We start from the raw sequence: 22248 nt of genomic DNA, 5'->3' as shown, positions 1-22248 counted from the left end.
GAGCCAGACAGTTATATACGCGCATGGTACTCTGGGCATACATTTATTTTTTTGTCATGAAATATCTAGAAAAAATTTGGAAAAAATGTATGTTGAAGTACACATTCTGAGGATTATTTTGCATAAAAAATTAGAGATGTATTTCTAAAACATAACCTCAAAAAAATTGTTTGAAAATTTCAAACCGTCATTCTTGGCCGTATTTTTTATTAAAATTTTTAAAGTATATTTTTATTTAGTAGCCTTTATTGGTCCCTACAACATATTTTTTTTCATCAAAATCAGTTCAGCCGTTTTCGAAAAAATCGACTTCTTCGATTTCATTTTCCTTTCCCATAATTCCCATAAAAATTACATTTTAATGTCATCACTTCGGGAGGGTATATGTAACAAGGGCCCATCTATGATATCAATTTGATACGTGCGAGAGCAACTTTCTCATGCTTATTCTCCTAGACCCTTTATATCAATTATAAATTTTAATTACATTTATTAATTTATTTTATAAATTAATAAATATAAATATAAATATAAATATATAAATATAAATAAATAATAATATAAATAAAATTAAATAAATATATAAATTAAAATTTTATTATATTGATTATATTTTTTTAAAGCGGAATATTAAAGTACAACATACCTATAATAGTTTTGAAACTTGTCCCAGGCTTAAAATCTGAAAAGGATGATACTGCTATTGGATGACGCAATAAAATTTTAGGTGCTACCACGACCAAAGGTTTTCGATAATTTCTTATCATCTATAAATTTATAAAATATTTGAATTTAAATGTTTGCAATTTATCATAACAGAAATGTTTAGAAATTATTTCTATATTTTATAATTTATTCTTACCTGCCTTCTCAATAAATGGAAATATTGTGCTGGTTCAGTAGGATTCGCAATCTGTATATTAATGTCATCGCTATCAATTTCATTGTCTTTACTATCGGTTAATTGTAAAAATCTTTCGAGTCTACATGAACTATGTTCTGGACCAGCACCATCATATCCATGTGGTAAGAGCATTGTTAAGCCACTACTCAACATCCATTTTGCTTCTCCGTTCGTTATATATGTATCGATAATGATTTGTGCTCCATTACAGAAATCTCCGAACTGAGCTTCCCAAATAGGCAAAATAAATGGTGATGCTATACTTATACCATATTCAAAACCTAGTACAGCTTCTTCGGACAAAATGCTATTAGCCATTTCTAATTTGCCAGTTTGATCATTAACCATAGAATTCAATGGGATAAAAATAGCTAAAATTTAATATAAATTTAAAATATACATATTTAGACAATATGAATAATATTCATATTATATATGAATTTTTTGGTATACCTTCTGTAGATTGATCAACAAACATCGCGTGTCTTTGTGAAAAAGTTCCACGACCAACATCTTGTCCGCTTATTCTTACATTATATCCTTGATATAATAGAGAACCGATGGCTAATGCTTCAGCAGTTGACCAATCCAATGTTTTTCCACATTCGATCTTTTTTAGACGATTTTGAATATGATTTTTCAGTAATTGTGGGTGAACATCCTTTAATATATTTCCGAATAAATAATTATTTTTATTGTTCAAATATATTCTGTACTATATGCTGTACGCTATATACTATGTACTATATGCTATACGCTATATACTACATGTTGTATGCTATATTCTATAGTATCATATGTATATGTTACGGGCCGAAGTCCGTTAGGTGTGCAGAGCCGACATTGCCCAGGCAATGTCTGCTCTGCATATCGTTCTTAGGTAAAGCCTGCTGAAATGGTTTATTAACTGACATGGCCCGGTTTGATGTGAACAAAATTGACATTGCCTATTCAGCTATAGCAATGTCAATAACTACTGTATTAGGAACTTCGCCCGATTTCAAGTAGGCAAAGTTGCTAATTCTTCATAAGTGAAACTGCGCTAGTCCGTATTGTATAGTGCTGGTTTTTCAATTGTTGAGTGATGATTTAATAAATTGACTAGGTATAGCTCTAAAAATATTTACTTTAATATAAATGAGAAAGCACAAATATTCCTAATTATTACAATGACCTTAATTCTTAATCAGTCGCAGACTAAAACAAAAATATAACGTATATATTAAAACAAAATGAAAATTCAACATAAGGTACAAAATTAATATTCTTCTACACATTCGCCTAGCGTATAAAAACAGCTGTTATATTCAAATACAGTCATATAAAATAAATATATTAGGTAAATATTAGGTACAGTTACATTAAATAAAATATGTTATTTAAAGATATTAGTTTGCTCGTCAAAACTAAATATTAAAATTTCTTATCTTAATCAGTCGCAAACTAACTAACTAATTATTGCAAAAAGTAATTAAATATTGCACTATATGTTAAATAAATAAAAATTTTATATAGGTATATTGCTTATATATTAAATAAATAAAAATTATCAGTAAAGACCAAATTATTGCAATCACAATAAAATAATCGGTAAAAATTAAAATATTGCAATCACACAGTAAACTAAAAACTAAAAGATACAACCTAATCTAACCTAACCTAACATGCAGGGTGATTCAAAGTAATCCTATTGTCCGTGAAATGACACATTCTTGAGTCAATTCTAAGACGATTTTTCCTTTGACAAAATTTCGTCCGACGCTTAGTTTTCGAATTATTAAAAGAAGTAATTAACTTATAACGGGTCGGATACAAGAGGCAGGCAAGGGTGACACGATTCACTGTCAGACGCGGGTGCTTACGCGGGACGATCGCTGCGATCAGCTGGTCGCTACATACACACACATGCGAATACATAATTCTCATTCTCTCTCTCCCTCCCTCCCTCCCTATATATCTCCCCGTCTCCCCCTTCCATCCCCTCCCCCCTCCCCCCTTCTCCCTCTCTCTCTCTGCCTCTCTCTTTCTCTCCCTCACTCTCTCTCATTTGCTTACTTAAAGTTATTATTACTCTTACTTAAATTATTATTTATTTTTTATAATTAAACATTTTCACTTTAATTATTATTATTTTTTTTATATTGTGCTTTTTTTACGAGAGAGGAGAAAATGCATTTTATGCATATTCACAGGCCGGTCCGGTGAGTTATGTGGGATTCAAGCACCAAGTCGAATTACAAACTCGATACTCCCTACTCTCACTAAAAACCCCTCTCTTTTGAAATTTTCTCTAACACTGTTTTTTTTGACATTCCGAAATCTGTTTTCACACAACACCAAAGAGTAGTTATTATTATTTTGTTCGACGCATTGCTGTAATTTCTTGAAAAATGAATTTTTCGATAAATCGTATTTTCACTCAAATTGAACGTAGATATCACGTTCTAAAGGGACAGAGATTCACTCTAAATAATTAATCGAAAGTTCTTTTTTATTTTATAAACTGTATTATTTTATAAACTTCAACATAATTACATTTACTCATTCGATAAGATGAGAAATTTACCAATGACTTTATCACTAATCATTATCAATCACTGTCGAATAATCACTGTTGGCAATTAAAAACCACTCGATTAAAGAAACACATGCGCACATACGTTATTACACGATGTGACAACGCGACAACGCGACATTACGATAGGTTAAGAAACTAACAGCGCTGTCGAACGTGAACATGTGTTTGATTGAAAAAGCTACCGTAACTTACCATAACCAAAAGTTATTTGCTGTTGCCGGGTAAATATCATCGCGTTGCCGCGTCGTCACATCATGTAATAACGTATGTGCGCCTGTCTTTCTTTAATCGAGTGGTTTTTAATCGCCAACAATGATTATTCGACAGTGATTGATAGTGATTAGTGATAGAGTTATTGATAAATTTCTCGTCTCATTGAGTGAGTAAATAAATGTGATTACGTTAAAGTTTATAAAAGAATACAGTTCATAAAAGAAGAAAAACTTTCAGTTAATAATTTAGTGTGGATTTTTGTCTTTTGCAACGTGATATCTACTTTAAATTTGAGAACGTATGATCTATCGGAAAATTCATTTCTCCTTCAATTTCAGCAATACATCAAAAGTTATCGAACAAGGTTTTAACGTCGTGACTTTTCGTGATCTTAACACTTTTCTTATGTCGTGAATAGCCGTCGGTTTCCAGGAAGAAAATAATTACTCGATGCGTGAGGAAAGCAAAAAAAATATATTTTAAATGAAGTGTGTGTACAAGTTTATGCGTGTGCACGCGTATAAGCGCGGAATGCAATGTATGCAAGTGTGCGCGGATGAATGCAGTAAACAATGAATGAACGCAGTATGTAATATGTGCGTGGATGAATGCAGCAAATAGTGTGTGTGTGTGTGTGTGTGTGTGTGTGTGTGTGTGTGTGTGTGTGAGTGTGTACGCAGTCTAAATGTGTGCAAGAGTCGATGCAGTATACGGATGTGTACGAGTGCGCGCGGGTAAATGCGATGTATAACTGTGTATGTATAAATACGTGTTTGAGTGCGACGTATAGCGTGCGTGTGTATACGTGTACAATGTGTGTGTATAAATGTACGGATGGACGCGTATTGAGCGATCGAGATCTCGATCGCGCCGAAATACAAGTTCTGTCGAATGTTCGCTTTAATCGCTGGTTTAGATGTACGAGGGAATCGCCGGTAAAAAAAATAATAAAATAAAATCGCGTGAAGCGTGATAATGAAATTAATTGGACGGTGATTTTGCCATAGGCGATGCATGGCTTTGCGGGCTTTTGCGGCCCGGCGTCATGTTCTTGCTGTGTTTCTTATCGCGGTTCTTATAATCAGGCCTTCGCGCGGAATTAAGATAACAGCTGATCGGCTTTAAACCGAATCTTATATACGGGAAATGATTTCCCAGACGAATAAAGGTGTTAGGAAGGCATCGCGACGCTAGCGAGCGTCGGAGACAGCTCTCGGTCCACCCCCGGATAGGTGCGAGGCACCTTTCCTGATAAGGAATCTAGGATTGAAGACGATCCGTTGAGTGCCGATATCGATCGGCGGAAACGGCGTTCTCCCTACCTCCTGGTTCTCTGGTAATCGCTTCGTATTTCTCGGTTGCTTGGCTTGCCTTCGCTCTGGAGAGGATTGGAAGGATCTGCTCGAAGTGTCACCGGGAGCCTGTTTTATACTGTTAATTATGACTCACGCGCCGGCGTATTCGGTAATTACCCCCACCGGGCGGCGGAAAAAAATAACGGTACTATTCGGATTCCGCCCGGGGAAATTCGGGGTATCGCGCGCGGGATTCTCAGCCGGCGGCTCCCGGCGACCGTGTTCGAGATGCCGCATGCGGTTCTCAACCGGCGACTCTCGGCCGACGGTGTTATATTGGACTTCTATCCGGATGTTGCTAACGTTTAAAAATGTGGGCGCACAATCCTCTGCTATTGCCCGACCGGTGGTCGTCGGGCGGCAGCTTCCAGTCGATATTTGGCCGGGAACGATGCAGTTTGGGAGGTGCATCGTTACAAGATAATAATAATAAGTATTTTTTGACGTTATGTGAAAACAGAGCTCGGGAAGTCGGAGGGACAGTGTGTCAAAGAATATTCGTGAAAAAAGAGGGATTTTTAGTGGGTAGCGAGTACCGAGTTGGTAGTTCAAGTTGGTACTCGAGTCCCACATAACTCACTGGATCGACCAGTGGGTATGCATAAAATGCATTTTTTCCTCTCTCGTAAAAAAAAATTATAGGTGACTGAGCGAATGAGAGAGAGAGAGAGGGGGGAGCGAGAAAGAGACAGACAAACAGACAGACAGACAGAGAATGTATTTGTTCGCATGTGTAGTATAGACCCTACTCAATGAAGAGTCCATGGCCACGTGCGTGAAGCCGCAGAGGGAGTCCATCGTCGATTTGTCGTGGGCCTCCCCTACGACCCTGCGCACAATGGTGGGTTGAAGAATTGCCACTGAGCTCGAGATCCTGTCTGATCACAGATATATCGAGCTCAGTTTGGCTGCCCCTCGGTCCCCTCGGGGCGGATGTGGTGGAGGAGCGCAGGTGGTCCCTCACTCGGCTGAACCCGGACCTCCTGATGGCCTCGGTGCACGTCTCGCTTTGGGTGTGGAGGAGGATCACCGAGGGTGGGAGGAATTAGTTGTGGAAGAATTGGCATTGAGGCTTCGCAAGGCTCTGTGGGGAGTCTACGATGCCTCGATGCCAAGAGTAAGGAAGGGGTGCGGGAGGAAGTCGATGTACTGGTGGACCGAGGAAATCGCGAGTCTTCGCGACGCCTCGGTCCGGGCCAGGCGCCGGCTCTAGCGGGTCCTGCGAAGGAGGGGGAGCAGCGAGGCGTGCATAGAGCGGGCGCGAGGGGAGTATCGCGAAGCTCGGTACTCCCTCTGCGCCGCCATTGGGAGGTCTAAGACCAGGGTCTAGGAGGAAATGATCCCTGAATGAGAACCCGTGGGAGCGCCCGTATAGAATGGTCCTCAATAGGTTGAGACCGTGGGCGCCTCCGACCACGGAGTCTCTTGCTCCCGGCTTCCTCGGAGAGATGGTCGAAACCCTCTTCCCCGGGGGATGCCGGAGGTGAGATGCGCTTCCCCCACTCGGGCTATTTGCCTGGTGGAGTGGAGGGAGGACTGGGAGGTGACAGTAAAGGAGATGAGAGATGCCGTCCGGAGGATGAAACCGAATAAGGCTTCCAGTTCGAACGGCATCCCGGGCAATATCTGGGCCCTGGGTCATGGGTGAAGTCAGCGGGTCCTTGAGGTACCTCTTCACGAGATGCCTCAAGGAAGGAGGCGAGGTTGATCCTTCTCCCGAAGGGGAGAAGGGATCTCGCCGATCGGCTTACCGACCTCTCTGTTTGCTGGACGAAGTTGGTAAGCTGATGGAGAGGATACTGGTGGGGCGCCTTACTGAGCACCTGCGGCAAGGAGCCAGTGAGAGCCAGTACAGGTTCCGAGTGGGCCGGTCAACCATCGACACGGTCGATGATTTGGAGGCCCGCTCGGAACAGATAGTCCAGGGGTGGCATTGGTTGTGTCCTTAAACATAGCTAATGCATTCAACACCCTCCCGTGGGACAGGATAGGGCGGGGCTGCGGTCGCATGGAGTTCCGGATTACCTGATCAGGGTAATCTGGGATTATTTTAGGGATAGGGATATCTCCTACCGCAATGCGGGGGGGGGGATCCGCAGAAGAAGGCCCATCGTGCGCGGTGTTCCGCAGAGATCCGTATTGGGCTCGCTCCTGTGGAACATTGCGTACGATGAGATACTGGGTAGAGTCCTTCCCCCCAGCTGCCGTGTCATCTGCTATGCGGATGACACGTTGATGGTAGTCGGGGGGGGGGGGACTAGACTTTTGTCTATAACTTTTTAATAAACGATGACCGACGGCGAAAACTTTTGGAATGTTACCCAGGAGAATGACCTTAACAACATATGTCAAGGTCAAAGTTAGGGGGGTCAGTACGAGCAGAGTCCTCTTATGCAGGTTTACCGGTTCTATATAGGTTTGCAACTTTTCACGCGAAACGAAGTCCATACCACATCATCGCTAAGTTAGCACGAAACGAGGTCTATTATTAAGTAAGATTTTACATAAGTTTGTAACTTTCCACACGAAGCGAGGTCCACACCACATCACCGCTGAGTCAGCGTAAAATGAGGTTTATTATTGTACGATTTTATATAGATTATTATTAAATAAAGTTTTCAGTAGGCACCACCAATTAAAACTTATTGAAGGTTACTCAGGATCATGATCTTGATCACATATGTCAAGGCCAAGGTTATTAGTGAGATAGCCGTTTTAATACTTTATTATAATGTTTTGGAAAGCTCTCGACATAAGCTATAAGAATATGCAATAAAAAATAGGTGATTCCATTTAAGAAATTAAATGTGTCCTTGGACCTTAACGATGCCATCCAAGGTCAAACCAATGACACCATCTTATATTCTCCTCAAAATCATACAATTTTTGTCGAAAACGTTTTTCTCTAAAATGCTTAGTTTTTGAAAGAAAAGGGGTGTACGGGTGGTCTAGGACACCCTGTGTATATATATATATATATATATATATATATATATATATATAATAAATTATTAGTCATTTACGCATAGATGACACTTTAAACATATTCTATGATGACTAGTTATTAATTTTTCAAGAATTTCTCTATTATTATTTTGATTCCTAAATTCGTAAATGTTCGGTTTGCAAAACGTAACAAAAGGGTATCGTATGAAACGACAGATTCGAGAGTAAGTTCACAGCTATGATTTTTATACGCACATTTATTCACACTTCTATTTACAACTTATCTTCTAATAATTTACTGTCTTGACGCCGCGAGGAGAGGTCGCCACGGAATCACCAACTATAAAATGTTCGGATTGTTATTCACACAGATCCAACTTTAGAAAAGGTTCTCGACTGAGAGAGATTGTCGCCGTTCACTCCATTTTATTGATCCGTTTTTCCAGAGAATTCGGAGCCGAAATCGTCAGTCATTCGACAGGTTGATGCGCGACTCCGAACTTTCTGGAAAACGGATGCACTAGTTCGGCGAATCGGGTTTCGAATTTCTCCGAAAAAGCGCGCGTGGGCGGTGGAGATTAGCCGCCTCCCCCCAGCGCTGCTTATTAATTAAGGATCTTTCACGCGTCGTTATCGCGCTCGCGCGGTAAATATTAGCGACTGCTTGATTGCGGGTCAGCTAATTTGACCCGCTGCGCCATTTTTGAAAGCGAACATTTGATCTTCAACAGTAAATACAGGATGGGGAAAAAGTATGGAAGCAAACAATTATTTCCGAAACTATTCATTTTTCGACAAAATGTCTTAGACATAATTTTTATGGTATGAAAAGATGTATTATGTGGCATAGACGGCATGACCTTGAAATGACCCTTACGAGCTGCATACAAATAACGTAAAAAATTTCAAATGGAACTCGTCAGTTTTTGTTACAGATTCTTGTAGCTGATGTCGAAACGTTTACAAAACACTGCATATAAGCCCCATTCCCTTAAAAACACTCCCAGTTACGAAACAATTGTGATAATTCGTATCGACGAAATTGAAAATAGACAGCGTACGTGTGATTACATGAATGTGTGTAAGGCGACTGAACGTCATTATGAGAGATCAGTACAACAGTAGCGATTACTGCAACAAATGGAGAATAACCCGCTTCGATCATTTCTGCCGATACGAAAGACATGCGAAGTTCGTAGAATCAGTTAAGGCGTACATCGAACCGTACTTAAGGAAAGAGATTGCGTGATTCATTCAACCAGTTAAGGTAAGATAAGTGCGATTCATCCAACCAGTTAAGACAAGATAAGTGCGATTCATCCAACCAGTTAAGGTAAGATAAGTGCGATTCATCCAACCAGTTAAGGCAAGATAAGTGCGATTCATCCAACCAGTTAAGACAAGATAAGTGCGATTCATCCAACCAGTTAAGGCAAGATAAGTGCGATTCATCCAACCAGTTAAGGTAAGATAAGTGCGATTCATCCAACCAGTTAAGACAAGATAAGTGCGATTCATCCAACCAGTTAAGACAAGATAAGTGAAATCAAAAAAATTCTATGAATACTCATAGACAGTGTATCATATGACAACAGGTACAATTACATGTTATTAGTGGACGCAACTGAACATCATGATGCGAAATCAGTAAGCAATGTCAATGTGCATACAAATTGTTTGTATCACAATTGTTTCGTAACTGAGAGTGTTTTTAAGGGAATGGGGCTCATATGCAGTGTTTTGTAAACGTTTCGACATCAGCTACAAGAATCTGTAACAAAAACTGACGAGTTCCATTTGAAATTTTTTACGTTATTTGTATGCAGCTCGTAAGGGTCATTTCAAGGTCATGCCGTCTATGCCACATAATACATCTTTTTATACCATAAAAATTATGTCTAAGACATTTTGTTGAAAAATGAATAGTTTCGGAAATAATTGTTTGCTTCCATACTTTTTCCCTACCCTGTATAATAATAAAAGAAAGTGATAAAATAAGAATATATAAGATAATGTGTATATTTATGTATTCTTATATATTATTAATAAATTTACTTACTAAGTTTGGTGGTACTTGAACACTTCTTTTTCCCAAGAATTGTAACAAATGCAAATCAACTCCAGTATCCCATTGTGTTATATTGGCTTCAGCTTGTTTTATTCCCGTCCATCTTCCAGTAAGATATGACGTAGCTAGCTGTCGCGGCATATTTTCCATAGATTCTTTCAAAGCCTTATTTAATAATGTGGTACGGCTTTCGATAGTATTTTTAACAATTTCTTGAGAAAGAATATTGGCATTTATGAGTTTCTCCACATATTGATCTGGTATAGATCTGAATTAAAAAAAATTTTTTTTACATTAATGATTCATGTTGCATATTAAAAACATATACATTACATTAATCCTTTCGGTGACAAAACTTCACTGTTTGTGCCTCTATGGGCAAGAAAAAGAATATTTTAAAAATACTTATCCGATTTTAAAAATACTTATTTAGATAAGTATCTAGGAGTTTTTTATGGTGTTTTTGAGTGGTCGAGTTTAATCGCTTCGGAGTAGTTTACTAGACGTTGTTGACCAATCACAGCTATTTTTCTAAAGAATGAATGGCATATTCTTCTGAAGACTAGTTATGATTGATCAATGACGTCTAGTAAACTACCCCGGAGCGATTAAATCCGACCATTTGGAAACGCCATTAGATTGCTGAATACGAATTTTAAATTAAAATTCAAAATGTCGGATCCAATATGCCGAAAAATATCAAAATCTGATTGGATGTTTTCTAACTAATGACACAGAGGATACAGTGTAACATTGGCCCCATTCAGCGGACTCAATCGCTAAGTAGCAATCGAACATGATTGGTTTCTACTTTCAGATGCGACCAATCAGTGTCGAATTACATCGGAAAATATGGTAATGTTGTCCAACTATTGAGTCCGCTGAATGCGGCCATTGTGTTCACCACGATGAATTCCAACTACGATACAAAGTTACACTGCCTGACATAGTAAAATGCTAAGTATAAGCCAATGTTACCAATTGTAAGAAATATAGATATTATTTAAATTGTAAATAAAAAATATAGATATTATTTAAATTGTCCAATAATCTAGTAATAATTTCTTTGAATATAATCTTTAAATAATACATTATACAAGGTGTCATGAAAGTGATCATAATTTTAAAAAATTAAGGTAGATTGGCTCAAAGTTAGAAGAAAAGTCTTCTACAGTTATGCAATATTTGCAATAATTAACGAAAAAATAATTCAAGAAGATCGGCCAATCTGCGTGAGAGTCGTCCCACTGTAACCATATACTTAGCACGCGGCGAAGCAGTGGTTCGGAAAGGGAGGAGCGATGAATGTGCAGGCGCACGGCGAAGGCTCCTCCCCTCCCCAATCACCGTTTTATTACGCGTCGCCATTATGTTACAGTGAGACCGCCTTCGCCGCCGCGCGCTTCTATTCACGCAGATTGGCCGATTTTCTTTAATCCGATTTCGTTTTCTCTTTCTATGTGTTGTGTACATGTACATTGATGATGACGATGACAATAATGATAAAGATGTTTCTTAATTAAAAATTTTCATATTTCGATTTTGCGTTATATCTCCGTTTATAGATCACGCAGCACAAAAATAAAGATATTTTCGTTATACAATTCAAACTCGCTCTATCGATTAAGGCTAGTAAGAATTCGATTCGTTCAGCCGTTATTGAATTATTTATTTAAATGGTTTAATCCGATAATTTGAGTTATTCTTAACTGTCCGACTCGCGTATAGATACACAGAGTGTCACGCTAATGCTTCGGGATGTTCTTCCGAAAATGATCATGCTCCGATTTGAATCAAATTTTGTAAATAGGTTCTTTTTAGATACAAAAAAAGTATAGGAAAAGGATTTTTGGCGACTCGAAAATTAAGGTACTTTTTAAGCCCTTTTTCCTAAAAGTGAATATTACCTTCAGACAGTTTGTTCGAAATGATTTTGTTATTTTTTATTGAATATTCTGGTAGCTCACGCCGAGAGCTTTCCAAAACACTACAATTAAGTTAGTTCTCATTAAGTACTTTCTGAGTTAGGAGGCTTGAAATCATTTCTTAATTTTACATAAACCGTAAAATATCTTGTAAAATATTGGGTGTGTTTTGCGGTCGCATCGCTACAGTAGCGCTACTGTAGCGCTACATAAGCGTGTTTCACGATATTAAAGCGCTATAGTAGCACTACAAAAGTACGTTTCAGAACTTTCTGCTACAATTGTAGCGATCGCCATTTTTGACAGATGCTCATGCGACAGTTCATGTCACAATAGATTCTAAAGAATAATGGATATTAACAAGGATATTTCAACTATGATATATAATCACGATGGTAAAGAATATGAAGTGACTGAGTCATATGAAATTCACTTAAAAATACAAACAGGTAAGCAAAATTAATTATAAGAAATATATACAAAGTAAAAAGTATAACTTTTTGATAAAATATTTATTTTTAGAAGCAACTCTCGATATTTTAATAACCAAAATTTTATTGATTTACGGTCACATAATGCTATTTCCAGATGAAACTTATTGCGTGCAATATTTTGCAAAATTAGATGCAGCTAAATTTAATAGTGATGAAACCAACTGCAGTGATGGTAGTAATAACGGTAAGTATAATAAAAATTGTTAAATTAATCATTATTGTTAAATTAATCGTTATAATTATAATATGTTCTATGTTTCAGAATCAAAAATATTATGGGACCGCAAATCAACAAAATTTTTGTTATCAAAGTATCAGGAGTTACTTCCAAAATTCCGCAACCCAAAAATTAAAAAAAGTCGCCTTTGGAAGGAGATGGAAACTGAAATGAAGGAACTGGAATATCTCAAACTTAATGCTCATAGCATTGATAGAAAAATATGAAATATGAAACTTACAAGCGAATAAAAAATAATAAAAAGGACTGGAAAGCCGTGAAGACTAGGAGTTTTATGGTGAGATGCACGAAATTTTTAATGCAGACAAGTCTGTAAATTTTGAAAAAGGAATATCATCTATGGAGAGTGGACAAAATCCTTTTCACGAAGCTATAGATCTTTCTAAGCACAGGTTTTCATTACCAAATTTAACATTATCTTTTCAACACTTTAATGATATTAATAAATTATGTAAATGTTTGTCAAATTATATTGATTTTGTTTCAACATCTTATGACGCGTCGGATCGTGTTTCGGACAGTGATATAGAAAGTAGCATTGAGGGACCATCAAATATTATGTTTGATGAATATTTTTCTACTTCTAATACTGATTCAACTTTTCATGATGCTTTGACGAGAGATTCAACTTTTCATGATGCTTCGACGAGAGATTCAAATGAAAACATATCATTAAATAAAAGAAAATTATGTAGCCAAAGAAATAAAATAATTGAACTAGAATCAAAGAAAATTAATATATTGCAAAATATCGAAAAAAATCAAGGTTCAAAATCAAGGAACAAAACAAATAGAAGAAGTTACAATAACACTACAAGAAAGAAAGAAATTAATTAAAGAAAGAAACGATATTTTGAAGAAAAGGAATAAAATGTTAGAGATGCTTATAAAATCTAAAAATAATACATCTGAAATAATATAAAATGATAAATCTATAAATAATATATCTTATGTAAATGATACATCTTATATAAATAATTTTATATAAATAGGAAAATAAATCCATCAAACAATTAAAACTTGTTGTTATTTAATTTAATCTTATATTATTTTTTTTTAAACACAATTTTTGCATAATTTTTACAATTTTTACAATTTTTGCATAATTTATCTTTTTGCACAAGTAGAAATACTCTTTATTCTAAAAATATATATTGGATATTATAATAAGAATAAAACTTATTTTTCTGAATTTAAATTTGTACATTGATACATTTATAAAAAAAATTAATTCAATTAATTTAAAGCAATCTATTCGCAATTTCTTGTCTTTTCAGTTGAAGCAATCTATTTGCAATTTCTTGTCTTTTCATTTGTCCATTATCATTTTGAAAATCATTATTATCACTTTCATCACTGTTATAATCTTCGTGTTCAATATTTATATTAATGTCAATGTTTACATTCTCTCTTATTTCGATTTCATTATGTAATATAAGAAAATTGTGAAGAGTACATGCAGCAGCAATAATATGATTTGCCATATCAATACTTTTCACATCAAGAGATTTTAATCTTCGCCACTTTCCTTTCAGCAATCCATAGGCACGTTCTATTATCGATCGTATTGAGGAAAGTGTAGTATTATATTAGACTTTTCTGGGGTTAAATTTCCATTATCTCGAAATGGAGTCATCACAGTTTTGAGCAATGGATATGCGAAATCACCTAATGTGTCGTTGAAAAAGTAACAAAGGATTTGCTTCATCTATCAGTCTGCCATAAATATTACTGCTTCGAAAAACTGCCGCATCATGTGCACGTCCTGGCCGACCGATTAAACAGTCGATAAATTTTCCAGTGTGATCGCAAACACCTATAATGAAATATAATCATTGCAAAAATGCTTGATTTTGACTCTTTTTTTAAAAAAAAAGGTCTTCTAATGGTATTCTTCTAAAGGTATTCTAATGTTAGTGGTAAAAACATGAAAGTGTTATATTAAATTGATTGAAAAAATGGTAGCGAGACCTTTTTTTAAAGAAAAGAGTCAAGTTGAACTTTTAAATGTTTTTTTAGAATTTTCGAACAAAAATCATGCAATTCCGTGCAATTTCGTACGCAATGCGAAACTGAAAATTTTAAGACTTAAAACATGAATTTTGACGTTATTTCAAGAATAATTTCAAAACGCAGTAAAAATGTCAGAAAAAATCGTATCAGGGCGTATTTTTTTTTTAAATAAAGGAGAAGAGTTCTACTTTCAGATGCTTTCTTCAGAATTGCCGAAAAAAATCATCCACGTCGGTGCGCATTGCGAAACGTTGCAAATTTTGAGATTAAAAACACGATTTTTAGCGTTTTTTTGAAGTTTTTTTCAAAACGCTGTAAAAATGACAAGAAAAATCGTAGCGGGACGTTTTTTTTTTAGAAATCAAGGGAAAGAGTTGTACTTTCAGACCTTTTTTTCAGAATTGCTGAAAAAAAATTACCCAGGCTCGTGCACATTGCGAAACTTTTGCAAATGTTAAGATTGAAAACATGACCTTGAATTTCAAGGTCACGTAATTTGGGGTTATGCCCAATCGAAAATCTAATGATGGGATCAAAACGTAGAGACTTCAACTTTTTAATTAAAAAAAATAGACCCCGCTACGACGTTTTGAAGCTGAATAATCGACCTTCAATGTTGAGCAATTTTTAACCTTTTTTGTTTGTTGCAAAACTTTTGTTGCGTAGTGTAGATATAAGATTTTCTTTTTAATTTTTTAGATATAAGATCGAACATGTTATTTTTTAAAGATTATCTCAATTATTGTTACAAAATTATCTATATATTTTTCTTATTATCTATACATTTTTCTTACCTTGTAAATTATGTAAAAAGAATCTTATAAATTCTTCTTCTTCGCCATCATCATCTGAGAAATCATCCTCAAAGAAAATTTCATTTATGAGGAAATCTTCTATATTTTCCATATTAATTAAATTTTCCATATCAATTTTCCATATTACGAGCAGGACTTTTACAATAAATTTAATTTTGAGGCTATATAAAATAGCACTATGCAGTCCAATAGTAATGCTAATTGAGTATAGCACTACAATTGTAGCGCTATACTCAATTTCAACAAATTTTACTGCTACAATTGTAGCAAAAAAGCTGTAGCGCTACTGTGCGATGCGACTCCGAAACACACCCATTCATTTTTCGATTACCTCACCTTAATACTTTTATGTACAAAATAATGAGAGGAATCAATTGGTGTAAAGAAAACGTATAGTTGTTTTAAAAAAATATTTAATTGTTAATTGTAAATTACATATTTTTTTCTTAAAAAATCTTCTTAAACAATTATGTTTTTTCTTTACACCAATTGATTCCTCTCCTTATTTTGTACATAAAATTATTAAGGTAAGATAATCGAAATATGAATATTTTACAAGATATTTTACGGTTTATGTAAAATTAAGAAATGATTTCAAGCCTCATAACTCGAAAAGTACTCAATGAAGAAATACTTTATTATAGTGTTTTGGAAAGCTCTCGAGATAAGCTACACGAATATATGTATAATAAAAAATAGGGGGTTCTATTTAAGAAATTGACGGTGATCTTCACGTGACTTTCAAATGACTCTCCCATGTCAAATCATTGCCACTATCTGATGGCCCCCTTCAAGCCATACAACTTTTGTCTGAAATATTTCTTTCTAAAATGCATAGTTTATGAAATATTCGACCGGTCCGGGACTTTTGGGACACCTTGTATATCCATTATGATTGAACTCTTCGCAATGCGGCCCCTACCTCAGGGATACAAGATTGTCTCCGCAACATGCCAGGCGTAGTGGAGAGGGTAACGAAGATGTGAGCGTAAGCGTACGTGTGAGCTCGGCGCTTCGGCGAACTTCGGATAGAAAAAGAGGACAGAATAGTTTTCTGTCTCCTTCTTACCAGGCAACGAAAGCGACGGGCGACGCGCGACGCGGGACGCTGCTGAGCGAGCCTCGCTCCTCGATATCTCTATTGGGATCTGACATGGGGGCGGAGCCTATATGCATACGTCATCAACATGGTGCCGAGAAGCCCATGCTTAATATAGTGTTGTTATGAAACAATGTGATATTTTATTGATTATGTTAATTAGTATATAAAGCATTTGTCATTGGGCTGGTACAAATCCAGCCCAAAGAAAATTCCTTGAGGGTGAAAGGATATTTCAAGCAGGGGATATAATTAAATGCGGTAAAAATATACAAAACTGCAAGAGTGATGTGGTTAGCTTAACTGCTTTATCTGTATTTAAACTTTTAGAACGCGGAGAAAATATCCCGCAATCCATAATGATAATTCATTAATTAATAAAATAGCAGTAAATGCTATGCAAACAGTGGGCTTCTACTGCTTTTATTTCTCGCCACCAGATGTCATGACTACGGATGTCAGATCCCAATATGTTTCTCTTTGACAGCTTTTCTTTATGTTTTATATTTTTGTTACAAATATACACATATATATATATATATATATAATATAGTTTCTGCTATTGTTTCATTTTAATAGGCTATACTCTTTCTGCTGTGTGTTTTTGCTGTTATTTTTTAAAGTAGCTATTCGATTTCTGATGCGTTTATGTCGTGCTTGCAGATAAGCTCGATTTCTAATGATATTCTATCACTGTAAAATATAATTATGTTATGCTATACTAATAATGTCATGATATGTCACACTAACATGCAATGCTTAACATCTACTATTTTACCAAAAATTTTTGCTTAAATTTTGCAACACTTTTTGTATCATGACTATATCAGGAATTGTTTCTGAAATTTTCCGAAAGTTGGGAATGAAAAGGGATTTCAAAAAATATGACATTTCTGGAAAATCTGTGATTGCGCTATTGTAAAGTATTTCATAATAACTATTAAGATTTGAAAGATTATATACATGAATAAAATATTTTATTGGATTGTATATAAATTTAGCATTAAAATTTTGAGAAAGAGACTATAGAATATTCACGAACCGCGTGAAATAATAATTTAATGCGCAGAAATTTAGAAATTTTAAAAGCAAAGCTTGTCTATCTTAACTTGCACAAAGACTTAACCGCCACGAAGATTACAACGACTAAATCTGATCATGTTAAGCGATTCTGTTTAAAATTTTAGCCAACATAAAACCTCCCACCGCGAACAAACAACGAATAGTCGTTAATTATGAGTTAAACAAATTTTACAGATGATTGTTAAGTATTTATTAACGCAATTATTAATGCAAATCCTACAAGTCATACGCAAACCAATTTGTAGCAGAAGCGTTCGACTGAACAACAAATACTTGAGGAAAGAAAACGAATAAATTTTCACACTGCGTTTATATTTAAAAATATATAAACATATTTTTTAAAATAAATCTACTACTACTTGGCGAGCCCTTGAAGGACTCCAAGATGATAAGTATGTATATGAGAAAGGAGGTCAGGCATGTCTACATTCATTTGGTCAATAAGTGACAAAATAGCAATCCATTCACGACAACAACATTGATGTATATCTATATGTAAGACATTCACATATTTTTCAGTCCAACAAATAATTACTAAAAAACAATATTTGCGGACTAAAAAAATATGTGAGGTGGTTAGCAAAGATTGATAAAGTGGCTGACAAATAAGTCTTTCCGCACAATTGCTCTTAACCTCTCACTAAATGAGTCACACCTAGTACCACTTTTAACGTAGTTATATGTATAGTAATACAACTCCAGAGCGAGTGTTGGCATCTCTCTCAATAAATGCAATACTGATTGCTATAGAAATGGACAGACTTTAAAATGGTTGTTTGTTAACCAAGCAAAGTCGGTGAAGATATTTGCAATGTATGCTGGCTTCCCCGACTGGCTTTTTCCACAGATATGACACCAATGACACATAGAGTAACCACATCCATCAAGATCTTTCTAGTAAATAAAAATATTCTCAGTGGCTGAAGGAAAATAGTGGCTGATGAACCCTGAACTATTGAAGCATGGATTGCATCATTATCTAAATAGTGTACTAAATGTGGTCAAAAAAATTGAAAGAGATAAAACGAAAATAGTTATCTCTTTCTTTTTTTAAGCATTGAATAGAAAGTGACAAAGAGAAGTTAGCCATCTTCACGTCTTATACTTTTTTTTTGAGTTTTACATATGATGTAGTCCATTCTTGATGCTATGTCGATGCCTTAAACAAAACTGTAACTGGCTTCCAACAGCTTTTGAAATCCATATCCCTTGATCAACAATAATTCTAAATCCCACGCCTCATGTCCGAAGCACAACAGTACATTAAAAGTCATGAAATTTTTATTGAAAACTTTTTTTCGTTATCTTTTATCATTTACGTTTCGATGGTATTTGCTCGGAAATATAAAAATCGATTTTTTTTAAGGAGGAGTTTCGCCCCTTTAATGACCGTAAAAAAATATGTATCTCTTATTTTGATTTGGACAACATTCGAAACTCATTAAAATCGGAGAAAGATACTTTTATACTTTTTCTTGAGATGAAAGATCATGCACAACTGCTGCCGGAGTTCTACCGACATAATATGTAACATAATTTGCAGTATGTGATTTTAATAGATTTGGCTATCTGAGTATGGAATTATAATTATATTTCGGTTTATAATCTTGCTCAAATAAAAAAATATATGAAACTAAAACGATATTAATGTTACTCGTAATACACTTTAATTACCAACACTTGTAGTGAATAAGATTTTTGTATCCTCAATGTAAATATATTTGATTATGATATTAGAAGCAACCATGAAGCAACTATGCACTCTGCAAACGCATCATTCCAAGATTTCCGGCTATTCATCCGTCGAAAACTACTGTCCGACAATTATCGGTTGAATAAAGACCAGATGCACGCTCATAATACGCTCATTTTTTAATCTTTATTTACTATCTTCATTTACTTACTTAACAATTTTAAAGTAAAAAGTAAAGTAAAGTAAAGTAAAAAAGTCTACCATCAAAGAAATCTAAAGATACATAGGATGACAATCCGCGTTCGGTATTTCAAACCTTCCGGCCAGAATCAACATATATCGATCTAAAATACCACCGCTCGGAAGGGATAATTCCGACTTTACGGGCAATTATACTGACACAATAATCAGCCCGCGTATAAAAAGAGTCTTCGACAGTCTAAAAAGATACATTTTGCTGATATACGATTAAAGATCATTTCCACTCCGACTTTCACGTTAAAGTGCGGAGATCTGAAACCGAATTCAATCCTTTCACTACGCATCCGAAACAGAAGATAGAACGTTTTCTGCTTCTGCTAAACGTTCATAGTTCTCAGAATCCTACGATCCTGCATATCTTACTGCCGAATCGAAGACAACCAGTTTTGCCGAACGCTCTCGATTCGCTAGTTTAGCGAAACCGACTACCGCATAAACATTGCAAAATTTATGAGGCAAATAGAAAAGACTTAAGAATTAAAGAAATTAGACTCGTCTCTGACGAGCGCTCAGCATTTACATCTTTACGTATCCAAAGAACCCCGCACTAATCATATGGAAAATCTATCCCGGTAAAATTAATTTTTCATATGTTATAGCTTATGACTTACTGAACAAAAAATGTAATGGGCAAAGATCAATAATGGACAGTTATTGAGTTATAACCAGTCAAACATAAAAAATTCGGGCTGCCGAATAATCAAATTTCGGAAAATATTGATTTTTTTGGAAAATGTTTGAAACAAAAATAGTAGAGTTTTACAAAATCTATTAGCTGGTGACATTATTTTTAATTTTGAATGACTTTGAAAAGCTCTGTGAACAAAAATCTTCCACAAAAATGCTTATTTTTTACTATATTTGTAGCTAAATTCGAGACGTTTTCGAAAATATTTTGGATGAAACTTTTTTCGACTAAAACTTCCTGAGAATTAATATACGCGATTTACGATCTCTGGTTATGAACATAGAGTTATGTGTAGAGCGCTCTATACAGTAATCGCCAACTGCAAATTAGACGCACGTCTCATATAAACAATAATTACAGTTTCAATTCGCAATGTATAAACTAGCGTGCATTATACCGATACATCGTTCCGGATTATCATGCATTAATCTGCTAGATTACATCGAGCGTTAAATCAGCGCATAATCATTGTAAAACGCAGCCAGACGAAACACGTGTTTACATCGAATTAAGGATCCAGCATTGAACGTCAGCTGTAATCATGCGTCACGGCAAAAACGCATCACGACAACGAACAAAAATACTTGACACGATTAAACCGTAGCAGCACGCATCAAAAACATACAGATACAAAACCTTTCTAATATTAAATATACAACCGGCGCACGAGAAACTAGTATCGGACGGACACGGAAATGCGGACTTAATTTACGGAAACGAGACGGGTATTCGGAACGGACACGGAACCTAGGACTAGTGTTGTACCATCAACGGAACTGGTTTGTCAGTACGGCGTAGAGTTGCCGGCGACACCCCGTGCAATCGGGCGTTTGCCTCGACTGAGACTGCGTACAGGAAAACCGGAGACACCCGGTGGATCGAGGAACGCCTCGACCGGGACTGGTACAGGAGCCGGAATTACTCGGCGGGAGTCGAGAGACACCTCGATCAGGAGCGGCTAGGGGAAGCCGGAGACACCCGGTAAATCGAGAAACACCTTTTCATTGAGTACTTTTTGAGTTATGAGGATTGAAATCATTTCTTAATTTTACATAAACCATAAAATATCCAATAAAATATTCATTTTTTGATTATCTTACCTTAATGCTTTTGTGTACAAAATAATGGAAGGAATCAACTGGTGTAAAGAAAACATACAGTTGTTTTTAAGAAAAAATATGAAATTGTTAATTGCAAATTACATATTTTTTTTTAAAAAACAACTATTATTTCTTTACACCAATTGATTTCTCTCATTATTTTGTATATAAAAGTATTAAGGTAAAATAATAAAAAAATTAATATTTTACTATTTTATGGTTTATATAAAATTAAGAAATTATTTCAAGCCTCATAACTCGAAAAGTACTCAATGAAAAAATATTATAGTAATATTATAATAAATTTATTATAGTATTTTGGAAAACTCTCGAGATAAGCTATAAGAATAGGTAATAAAAAATGAAGAGTTCTATTTAAAAAAATGGTGACCTTGAAATCTCTGAAGCGCCTCCACCTACAAAAAAATTATTAGTAGCATGTTACCTGGTACCGTAGAATTTTTATAAGTACAAAATTTTTGTATCTCTAAAAATAACGGAGATATTCCAGGTGGACAGAGTTATTGGTCCACTCTGTGTAAAATATATATTGTTACGTCCGGTGGACTTCACGATTCTTTTCTTTCATCGAAACGCTATCTTAAAAGTAATCAAAGATAAGAAAGGGCTCGAATTTGAAACGGAATCTAACTCGCGTAAATAAATAGTTAGTCTAAACACTGAGAGTGACCAGTCGACATAACGCTAAGGAAAATCTAAATAAATTTTTAAATTATGAGATTCGGATGTATAAGAAATTCGATCCACGGGTATA

The 22248-nt window shown here is 35.5% G+C and overlaps 1 protein-coding gene across 1 annotated transcript in view; it reads right to left on the bottom strand.

Annotated features, from left to right (window-relative positions):
• Positions 1–235: 235 nt before the first annotated feature.
• LOC105254757 (probable 2-oxoglutarate dehydrogenase E1 component DHKTD1 homolog, mitochondrial) overlaps positions 236–22248 on the bottom strand; it is a 100051-nt gene continuing 78038 nt past the window's right edge. Inside the window, exons 7-11 of the mRNA XM_025408408.1 lie at positions 10056–10332; positions 1358–1565; positions 863–1275; positions 647–767; positions 236–255 (exon numbers count right to left, since the gene is read on the bottom strand). Of these exons, the coding sequence (XP_025264193.1) occupies positions 236–255; positions 647–767; positions 863–1275; positions 1358–1565; positions 10056–10332 (1039 nt within the window). The remainder of the gene's footprint in view (positions 256–646; positions 768–862; positions 1276–1357; positions 1566–10055; positions 10333–22248) is intronic.

The sequence above is a fragment of the Camponotus floridanus genome, unplaced genomic scaffold (assembly GCF_003227725.1).
Source record: "Camponotus floridanus strain SB8 unplaced genomic scaffold, Cflo_v7.5 scaffold209, whole genome shotgun sequence".
Lineage (NCBI taxonomy): Eukaryota > Metazoa > Arthropoda > Insecta > Hymenoptera > Formicidae > Camponotus > Camponotus floridanus.
This window is presented reverse-complemented; position numbering and strand designations above follow the sequence as displayed.